The sequence below is a fragment of the Micropterus dolomieu genome, linkage group LG04 (assembly GCF_021292245.1).
Source record: "Micropterus dolomieu isolate WLL.071019.BEF.003 ecotype Adirondacks linkage group LG04, ASM2129224v1, whole genome shotgun sequence".
NCBI classification, from domain to species: domain Eukaryota; kingdom Metazoa; phylum Chordata; class Actinopteri; order Centrarchiformes; family Centrarchidae; genus Micropterus; species Micropterus dolomieu.
The window spans coordinates 2,021,701-2,032,473 of record NC_060153.1 but is presented as its reverse complement, the minus strand read 5'-3'; the positions used below and the strand labels follow the sequence as shown (position 1 = coordinate 2,032,473).

The following is a 10,773-nucleotide window of genomic DNA, read 5'->3' as shown; positions in this document are numbered from 1 at the left end:
CACACACACACACACACACACACATAGCACAGCACACATTGATCCATCACCGCCTTGTTTGTTCAAGCTGCTGCTGGAGGTTCACCTCTGCTCTGACTGGCGCATGCCCACAGCCTCGCCCCTCCTCTCCATACGGTCCCCATGGTAACGCACGGAGGAGAGCAGCTTAGCAACACGGAGAAGGAGAGGGAGCATCTCTGGTCCAGACAGCGCGGTGCCATCAATATTAGGCTACACACGGGGGGGCGTCAAGAGGAAAACAGCATCGAATCTGGCAAACATCTTCTGTGCGTAAGTGCCACATTTCTACAGCAAACACCTCTGGCTGTTAAACTGAGGTGTCAGCGTGAGTCTAGTTCATGACTAACTAGATCGTGGTTATAATCGGGTGATGCAGTCTTCCTACACGCTGCTGTATGGAGTGATGCTGCTCTTTGTAGCCTGTTAACAGCCTGAAAAGAAGAGATTTTTCTGTTTCCAGGTGTGTAGCCTATACGTGTCAGTCTTTTAAACTGAGCCGTAACATTTTGCTTCGGTCTCCACAGTCATAATGAAGTTCGTGGTGGTGCTTGTGGGAGCGGGCACCCTGGCCTTCCTCGGCGCGGTCATCTGCATCATCGCCAGTGTTTATCCCCGGAAACGCGCCGTGCCCATCAGCGACAACGGCACCCTGACATCGGAGACGCTGCTCCAGCCCCTGGAGCCCGGATCGGTGGCTCATGCCGGGCCGCTGGGCGCTCTACACGGCGCCGAGTCTTACGGTGGAGGGGACGGGCTCGGCGGCATCGGCCTGGAGGTCCCCACTCTGAACGAGCTGAACCTCGGGGAGGAGACAGGCGGTGGGTCCGCGAAACAGTTCAGCTTCAGTCGGTTGATCTGCACACCTGTACCGGTCGGAGAATGCAAGACCAAAGATCTAAGGCAGCGGCGACAACAGCAGCAAGCGGACGACCCGCTGTACGGAGCCGGGGATGAAGACTGGACGTATCTCCGGACCACCGCGGAGGAGCTTCGGCAGACTGTCTTGCAGCAGAACGACCAGATCCTCATGGACCATAGGACCATCCGGGAGTTGACGGGGAAGCTGAGTGAGTGTGAGAGCGGCCTGGAGGACGAGAAGAACGTCCCGGAGCGGAGCATCGGGGTCTGGAGCGGCAATCGCCGCGTCATGGCCGGGGATGATGTCAGTTCTTCCGCCGCGGCGCAGCTGCAGACGGCGCGTGCCGTGGAGGAGCTTGCCAGGGCCATCATGGATCTGAAGGACCGCATTGAGAAACTCGAGGTAACCGCATGGAAAGATACTGAGCCAAACTTTGGCAAAACCTGTTGTTCTTGCTCTTCACCCTCCTGTTTGAGTTTTGTTTGTCAGCAGGAGATTTGGACTGATACTCAAATTATGAATTAGCCAGATGAGTCAATGTCCAGTGACTAAATTTAGCCTTTGTCTGATCCATTAAAAAGCTATTAAAATAATGGCAGTGAGAGGTTTAAAGGCCTGTGCAGTGGCATCTATGTTCATTATCTTAGCTGCCCTGATCTTTCTTCCAACACCCGCCCTTCCCCCTTTTTCCTTCCCTCCCTCTTTTATCTTCACCTCACCTCTGCTCTGACAAGTAACTCCTGACACAGGCGCTCCTTATGTCTTGCTCACGCTCCACATGGACCCATGGGAAATCATTCCACCTGCTGGCCCTCACACACCTCTGTAGGCTACCCACCCCCACCCGTCGTGTCAGCCGCCTCTACCTCTGCATCCGACAGCAGGATAGAGACATAAATAAAAGATGAAGCTGGCTGGACAGGAAAGAGGGTGGGGGGTTGAGGGGAATCAGGTTCTCCGCTGAGATTGAGACATATAGGCAGGCTTATAACCACACACACACACACACACACACACACACACACACTGCCTGCCCTCTCTAAGCACAATCAGTTACAACGTTGTCTCTGTCAGTGTGAATTTATATCCCGGACATCCAGATCCAGTCCTGCCTCAGCAACTCTCTTGCTATTACATTTCACACTCGCCTCATCCACACTAACAGCAGCATCTCTCTGTTTACTGCTCCTTCACCAACACCTTTTTTCAACTTCTGCTATGAATAAAAATACTGCTACTGTTGGCTACTACTATCATCGATATAACACCTCTCGCTCGCTGTGTTGCTTTGTCATTCAGTTTCAACATGAACAGTAAACTGCTTCTATCATTTATGCTACTCAAAGCAAACAGGAATGGCTTCTAATCATTTATTTTATGTTACATTTCTTCCTCAAGGGTAATAGCAGCGAGAAACAAAGATCCTCAAAATTCACAAATAAGTAGAGCAAGCACTCATATTATCCTCTTGCATTTGTTCTGTTATATTAATAGCAACAGTCCACTTGAACACAGATTTTTCAGGTTCTGCCTTTGTCAGCATTTGTGGACCAGATGTCAATGTCAGTAATTATATTGATCCCAATGCCGGCCATTGACAATCACAATCTTAACATAGCCTACATTACACATAGGTCTTTTGTCCCAGCTTGAGGCACTATAAACAATCTTTAAAATTCATTGATCATGGACACAGGGTAAGAATAGGAAAGATCAAATGCCTTTGTTTACTAAAAAATGAGAAGATAGAATCCCAGACTTTATAATGACATTAAAAGAGCACATGGAAAATTCAGTTCCAAATCGTAGTTCCAAGAGGCCTACACAAGCGTCATGGATACAACATAAATCAGTACACAAAGCAGTCAGGAAATTTAAATAATTGAAATGCATATTAGCAGTTAGAAAAGGGACAGAGATAGAGTGTTCGACTTTCTAGCAGTGTCATCAGCGAGGGGATCTTATAAAAAATATTTATTTTATAAGAGAAAAAATCAATAAGAGATTTTTTGATTTTTTTGACCCTAAAAGAATTTAATTTAATTACATTAGCATTCTTACATTGACAGTGTTAACATGCTGATATTTAGCAAGTACACCCTTCTGCTAAGTAGCAGTAAACACAAAGTACAACTGAGGACGATGGTAATGTCATCAGTTGGGTATTAGGTCACAAGTATTGGACACAATTAAATTTTGATCTGTTGATGCCACTAGAGGAAAATGTCATCTTGAGTGCGACATGATATGTGCACAAAATGTTATGGCAATCTACCTAATAGTTATGAGGCTTTTCGCTAAACAACAAAAATGTAAACCTGCTGGTGGAGCAGGACAAGAAGTTAGGAGATCACCAAAGTCGGGAGGATTCATCTCCTGGGGAAATTTCATGGTTATGGTTCTCTCCCTCTCTTGCAGGCAGAGATAGGCCCTGCTGCCTTGAACCTTACTGACACACCTGTGGGTCCAAGTACCAGCAGCGGCAACAGTGGCAGCAACAGCCCGGCTGGTAATACCGGCAAGGCTCCAGCTACTCCCACCGGCAGTGCTTCCTCCCCACCTGCAGCGGCTCCCCCAGGGGGTCGCCGTCCTGCCTCCCCGGCTTCCCCTGCCCCCAAGCCTCCAATCAAGAGCTCCCCTGGGCGCGGAAAGGGCACCTGGAGGGTGGAGGACCTGGAGGGGGAGCTCGAGAGGAAGATTAAGATGTTGGAGAGGGAGCGTCAGGCCATGCGGAAGGAGACACAGGGCCAACACGAGAAGATCAACGAGGGAATCGACACCGTCAGCCACCGGGTCACTGAGCTGGAACACAGTGAGTCTAGGGGAGAAAGAGGAGGAAGAGATGGAGAGTAAAGACACGGGATGGTGGCTGAATAAAGAAAGGAATGAATGGATGAACTGATGCACACAGGGAGTTAACTATATTACCAAACAGAAGTACATGAGAGAATCACCAGAGAAGGCTAAAATTAAACTTTAATGAGGGTGTGGGTGAACTGGGTTATCACAGCAGTAGAGATTAAGCTGTAGATTAAAGATAAGATGATTAATGAGTGCTGAAGGCTGTGAAATGTCAAAGAGGGCGAGGACTTGAAAATAAAAAATAATACAACAAAATATAAAGGAAATGTAAAAGAAATGACCAAAAATCGTTTGCTGCTTTTACTTGTAACCTGTAAATCTTCACACTAATAGGAATTTATATCAGGGATCCTTATTGAAAGGTGTGCTCGTTTGAATATGCCACATTGGTTTTGAAGAGTTTCACTGGCTGTATGATGGTGAAATTGCTTCTACCACAAACATTCCAGGTCACTGGAAGCTTGGTTTATCTCTAGCAGTGATACAGACAATGGATAGAGGCTGGAAAAAGGAGGGAGATGTTTGATAATAGGAGAAGTGGAGGTCTAGAGGAGGGATTCAGAGTTCATGAGATGCAAATAGGAAGGTTTAAAAGGAAAGAAGAAGCACTTCTCTGTCCTCTTTTTAGCGATGTCATTCTCCCATCCTCTCCGACTGTCTGTACATCTCTGCCTGAAGAGCTGCAGTGTGGCCTCGAGTTACAGAGGCTGATCATTAACTGTAAAACCTGAGATCTTGCCAGGCACCTTGTTTGTGTGTGTGTGTGTGTGTTTCCGCACAAACTGACAGGGACAAGTGAGAAGAAAAATACCAGTGTCTTTGTTTAAATCGGCCACTAACGCAACACATCGTCCTTCCCCATTTTCTCTCTCCGTCTGCCTTAGCTTTGTCTCTCTGTCTGACTTTATCTTCTTCATCTGTGTCTCTAAAGCGCTGACAGAGCCGTCGTTCCCTGATGGCTTCGTCCTCTCCTTCCCCATGCGAACCAACTATATGTATGGCCTGGTGAGAAAAGAGATAACTGAGATGTATGCCTTCACTGCCTGTGTCTGGCTGAAGGCCAAAGAAGGGGGCATCGGGACCCCTTTCTCCTACTCAGTCCCTGGGCAGCCTAACGAGTTGGTTCTGCTACAGGGAGTCCACAACCCTGTGGAGCTGCTAATCAATGACAAGGTAGGAGGTGGGAGTGATTTTTCTCATCATTTTTCTGGGGGTTTGGATCCCACCTCAAGTGGTTAAAAGATAAATTTGGTGTAGTTGTAGGAAATACACAGCCATTTAAAAAAAAAATTGTATGTCAAGTAATATTAATGACTTCTTCTGGTAAAAATAATTAATATTTTTACCCTGTAGGTTTCCTTATGATTAGTCAAACAAAATAGCCCGTCAAGGAAATCATTAGTAGCCTATTAAGCTGTTCCACAGAACAGCGCTTGTTGGTTACGTGTTGAAATTCATTGATTAAAATGAGCGATGAAAACACGTTCATTCTTGGGAGAGACCAACTTTTTCAAACAGTAAAACTGAAAATGTCACAGCATCCAACTAATGTTTCAGTCAATATAATATGGATTAGAGTTTATATTTGGTTTGGGGTTGGTTCTCCGGTTGCACAATAGCCTAAGGCGTCAATCCCACTCTAGCCTTACCATCCATTTAATGAGTCATGGGGAAAAAACATTTATTCCCATTGCTACAGAAAAGGTAGAACTAAAGCAGATGGTGCCCTTGAACAGCACGTTAAATACAAACGAAACAAAACTGCATTAACAAAACAAGGAAACAAAGAAAGAAACAAAATAATATCACATCATTTATAACCACAATAAACAACAATATTACTTTAGATCTATGTTCAAATCATTTTCATACAAATAAAACCCTAAAATGGTGCTTAGTGCAAGAGAAGTTTCTCGGTTTATTTTTTCACACTTGTGATGCTGTGGCCGACAGCAAACATACGTTATTGAGGAGAGGCAAGCTTTTTGCAGCTGTTTTATATGTTGCATTAATGCTTACCTTTTATAGCCCTTATGCCTATAGTTCCCAAGGCAGAGGGACGGGTGTTGTTTGCCACTGTGGTGGAAGGAAGGTCGGTACTGTCCACATAGTGTAGTTTTGCTGACATGAGCCACCAGCATGTCCACTCTAATATAATATAATAACAGTAATATGTCATAGCTCAGTGGACTTGAAATCACTTACTCACTTTGTAAAGAAAAGGTGTAACCACAGCCACTGTATTCTCTGACCTGTAGGTGGCGCAGCTGCCTCTGTCCCTACCACAGGACGAGTGGCAGCACATCTGTGTTAGCTGGACCCTGAGGGACGGGGTGTGGAAGGCCTACCAAGGGGGGAAGATGAAGGGGAGGGGAGAAGGACTGGCTGCCTGGCATCCCATCAAACCAGGAGGAGTCCTCATACTGGGACAGGAGCAGGTGAGATATATGGATGGATAAACTGATGAATGATGAATGGATAGATACATACAGGGCCATGAAAACATGAGACACTGATGATGGATAAAAGGATGAATAGACAGATGGAAGGATTGATGGGTAGGTGGTTGGGTGGAGAGAGAGCTATTTTAAAGGAGCACCATTAGCTTTTCACACATGAACAGACCCAGCAGGGTTTATCCTCCCACTGGGCTGCCTCTCACCTTTATTAGCGAGACTCCCACATTACATAACCGTTATGAAAGCTGACATTATCAAGCTCCTCCTGTTCATATGACAAAGTGTCCTTGAGCAAGACACTGAACCCCAAGTTGCTCCCAATGGGCAGGCCAGTGCCTTGCATGGATGTGAGGGTGAATGAATTGCAAATTGTAAAGTGCTTTGCCCGTTATGTTAGACAATTGCTATATCAGTACACAGTACTATTTACCATTCTGCAGCCCATTGTTCTTGCATAAAGGATGAAAAGCAGAGTCCATTTCTGTTAGATGCTGCAGTGATGCAACAAACCTTTATTTAATGGATATTTTGGAGTGAGAGAGAGAGAGCAAGTACTTTATTAAGCTCTGTTGAGGATGAAAAAATTGTTGTTGTGTGGATGTGTTGACGAGATCTTATGGGGAAAATCCCAGGATATCCTTCTCAGAAGGGTGCTCTGAAAGGGGATAAACATTTTTAATCTTGTTTAGGGGGGATCATCAAAAGACAGTATTTCTGTGTATGGACAAAGCTTTTAGCTTGCTTTTTCATTCTTATTAAACCAGGAAAACTGACCACAGTAGTTTTAACTGTACACCAATTGCCTGAGGAAGGTTGTAGTTTTCGGGATCAGAGATAGTGTATTCATTTCGATATAGTATTAGTATTAATAAAAGAAAGTGTTGTGTTGGAGCACATTATGAATATGTAAAAGCCATAGTAACTCACAAGATGCACTGATCTTCCTTAATTGTTGGTCAATTATGTTATAATAATGGAGGAAATCTACAAGGCTGACACACATAAATAAAACAAATTGTGGGCCAAATATATTAACTGATATACAAATTGTTGTCATACCCTCGTTTTCACTACAATTGATGTGGGAAGTATTGGATACAGTTTCCTTCACCTTGTAACGCATGATTAAAAAAATATATTTTTATTTTTAAACATTCATTCAGTCCTTTTTAAAAGCGTACTTTTATTCTTTTGTGAATATTTGTTTTTGGTACATATATATATCTTTGCTACATATGCCATTTATACTTTCATTAGAACTAGCCTGTTATCTACTATGCAGATGCAAACATTTAGAATATCAGGCGAATACTTTTTCAATTTAAGGTTTGGTTTTTCTGATAACATAACCCAAAACTGCACACTGTGTTATTGGTTGGAAAGCAGCCTGCATTGGCTTTCACTTTCCATGCAAAAGTGCTCAAACAGAAACTAACATTCACACACATTCATACACTGGTGGAACAGCCACCATTAACGGGTAACCCGCTCTACCTCCTGAGCCACAGCTGTCCCAACAATGTGTGCTGAAAATAAATCCATTTTTTGAACACCCTGGATCTGCAAATAGCAAACAAAGAGGCCTGCACTCCGCCACACAACACTATACCAGCTGTTTCAGCCATGATATGCGTGTCAGGTAATGTTAAATGACTTGCCCACGGACATTCACCTTAGTATCTAGTTTTAGAATACATGCGGTTGTTGTGACATTAGCTAAAGTAGCAGGTAAGTCGTGAGTATTGCTGTCTGGAGCTGGGGTGCTGGCTCGTCCTCTCTGCATGTTAGCTTCACATCAGCAACTGTAGCGACAGTTTGCTGACCCACAACTTAGCCAACATAAATTACATTACTTGCTATTTTGTTGTTCTCTCTAGTATGTCATGTAATTTGTCATGGTGTTGAATTTCTCTAGAATCACTTACTCCACATTTAATGGCGTATTAAAAACGTATTTAGTCTATGCAAAAAAAATGCAGGCTACACATCTAAGTCAGATGATTACTAAATTGATTCTGATATATTAACAATATATCGGAATATGTTAATGTTATAGTAATGTTCAGTGCTGAAAGCTATGTTCTGATTGTGGGCCATCAGAAAGTAATACTCCTGAAGCAGGGACTGGCAGGCAGGACCTCAAACTCAATTTAAAACCTAGTTTCTCTGGTTGAAACTCAGTTCCTAAAACAGTTCCTGGAAAAGTTCTAATAGATGCCTGTTGAAAATAACATTACAATAACAATAACATTGTTGGTCTTTTGGCTATTCTATTCTAGCATTCTGACATTCAACCCTGTTTTTTCCATCTCTTCTACCCAAGGACACATTGGGCGGGCGTTTTGATGCCTCCCAGGCCCTGGTCGGGGAGCTCTCCCAGTTCAATTTGTGGGATCGAGTGTTGAAGCCGGCAGAGGTGGCCGCTCTGGCCGACTGCAACTCCTCGGCCCTGGGCAACATCGCCCCTTGGACCGACCACGACGTAGATGTCTATGGCGGTGCCACCAAGGAGTCCCTGGACCCGTGCCACGCTGCCCAGAGATCCAACCCCTCCAGCCCCAAACAGTGAAGTGTGACTGGGAGAAATCAGCCAAGGATGGCTGTGTTTGATAGGTCGATTTAGGAGACGATTTAGGAGGTGTGTAACAATGTATCACATTGGGGTTTACAGTATATTTGTTAGGGATGGGAAGCTTTCTGGTGGACTGAAATATGTGATGGAGCTATTAAACCGTTAAGAGCTGTGTATCTGTTTTGTTTTTAGTGTTGGTGTCCACACTCATGTGTTAACTTCTGCAGTGTGATACAGTGAGTTTAGTCACAGATTCGCCTTAGTGAAGGCTGCATGGGTGGATGAACTTCTGGCATGAATAGGACTCTTATGGAAGCATTCAATCATAGATTAATTATTGGCTCTGGTTAAGTCTACCACCCTCTGTTTTAGGTAATTGTCTGTTTGGCCAGTGAACCATACATGGTTATTCAGGCAGAGGGCATTGATGGGTTTAAATACAGTTATGAAATGAACATTTAAGGATGCCATATATAAGGGTTTCTTAATTTTACCACACAGTGACACAAAGCTCTAGCTTTCCTCATCTTGTGTCCAGTTGGTTGTGTTTAATGCTAAAACTGAACTCTGTAATGCTATCATGGCTATATTGGTTTTAACCCTCAACGGGAAACAAAATCAGTTTTGTTCATTTTTAACTGTATATGATACTGTTGAGTATTGTCTTTGTACTTTTAAGTTTTCTACATTGCGTACTATACTATGATTTGGTAAAACGGTGGTCTTATAAATGTATATTGTGTAATGTATCTCTGGTAATGTTGCTTTGTGCCAGTCTGCTCCCCCTGTTGTAGCCTCTCACATCACTCACAGTCCTGCAAAGTTAAGTTGCGTCATTTTCGTTTGCAACTTAGACAAAGCAGTGCTTTCAGTTCAGACCTCTGAAGTAAACACTTGATGTCTACCTAAACACCATTCAAACACAGCAACTGTGACTAACCTGGGTGAGTTTGGTAAAATTGTGTTGTATCCTTGAATGTAAGTCAGATGAAGTGTATTTGCATGAGCAAAGTCACATTTCCTGTCACTAAACAAAATGTGTAAATTACAGTGTTGGTTTCCCCAAACTACCCCACACTCTGAAGCACACAGATGTCTCTTTGGTAAATCAGATCCTCACAGAATGCTTGACAGGGAGGGAAGTGTAGGAATTGGATTGAATCTGTGGGAACCTAACATCTGATTCGGTATAGAGGATAAATACAAAAAAACTGTTTTACTTTCATTCTCTCAGCAAACTAAAGAACAAACAAGCTAATATGAGCAAAAATAAATAAATAGATAAAATGTGGGATGCACTTACACTGCAGCTTTTTTTGCCTCCAACCCTGATGCCTTTTTTCTGTCATGATATTCCCTGTTCTAAAAAATGTATAACTACAATATACGTAATACTATGTTTACATCATGTGAAGATAATAAAAGGAAATATTTCTTTGGGTAGCACTTACAAGCTTGTTTATCACAAGGAGTGTAACTTTGCACTCTGAATGAGGAGTTGGTTATGTGATGTAAAAAGAGTGAGCATGATCAAAATAGCATTAAATTAGGATTATTGGCAGTTGCCTCGAGTGATTTCTGATGCAGAATTAAGATGCAACGCTAAATTTATCCGAGATAAAGAAAAGACTTGATGTATGCCTTCCTGATTCGAGCACCTCAAAATAGCCTAATCTTCAACTTATGGATCATCAGACCTGCTATCTCAAAAAACATTGCAAAGTGAGGCATCACATTAATTCAAGGCTTCTAGAGTGTCAAAGTACTGCACGTACTGTAAGTTTAACCTCATGGAAAATTATTACAAAAGTTGTCTCACTGCCTGATGAAGGCCAAAGTAAGGATGGTTAAAAGACAAAGACAACAATCATAGCAACTGCTTTTAACCATGAGACAGCACACCAGCTAGTGGGCAAATATACTGTATTTTACCTTTAACTTTGATATTATGTCCTCTAGAATTTTAGATTAGTTTGGTTCTTTGGTTTTCAGTCAGGAGA

The 10,773-nt window shown here is 43.2% G+C and overlaps 1 protein-coding gene across 1 annotated transcript; it reads left to right on the top strand.

Moving 5' to 3' along the window:
- The first annotated feature begins 71 nt into the window (after window positions 1-71).
- On the top strand, window positions 72-8,947 carry nptxrb (neuronal pentraxin receptor b). Its single transcript, XM_046046230.1, has 6 exons — window positions 72-291; window positions 546-1,282; window positions 3,299-3,692; window positions 4,674-4,915; window positions 6,001-6,180; window positions 8,525-8,947. The coding sequence occupies exons 2-6, from the start codon at window positions 551-553 to the stop codon at window positions 8,768-8,770; spliced, it is 1,794 nt and encodes a 597-aa protein (XP_045902186.1). The 5' UTR covers window positions 72-291; window positions 546-550; the 3' UTR covers window positions 8,771-8,947.
- The last annotated feature ends 1,826 nt before the right edge of the window (window positions 8,948-10,773 follow it).

What these genes read in the sequence shown, in the direction of transcription:
- nptxrb (XM_046046230.1), top strand. Translation starts at nt 551, where the DNA reads ATGAAGTTCGTGGTGGTGCTTGTGGGAGCGGGCACCCTGGCCTTCCTC. An exon ending in AGCTGCTAATCAATGACAAG is followed by an intron (nt 4,916 to 6,000) that starts GTAGGAGGTGGG and finishes TCTGACCTGTAG; the next exon opens with GTGGCGCAGCTGCCTCTGTC. An exon ending in TCATACTGGGACAGGAGCAG is followed by an intron (nt 6,181 to 8,524) that starts GTGAGATATATG and finishes CTTCTACCCAAG; the next exon opens with GACACATTGGGCGGGCGTTT.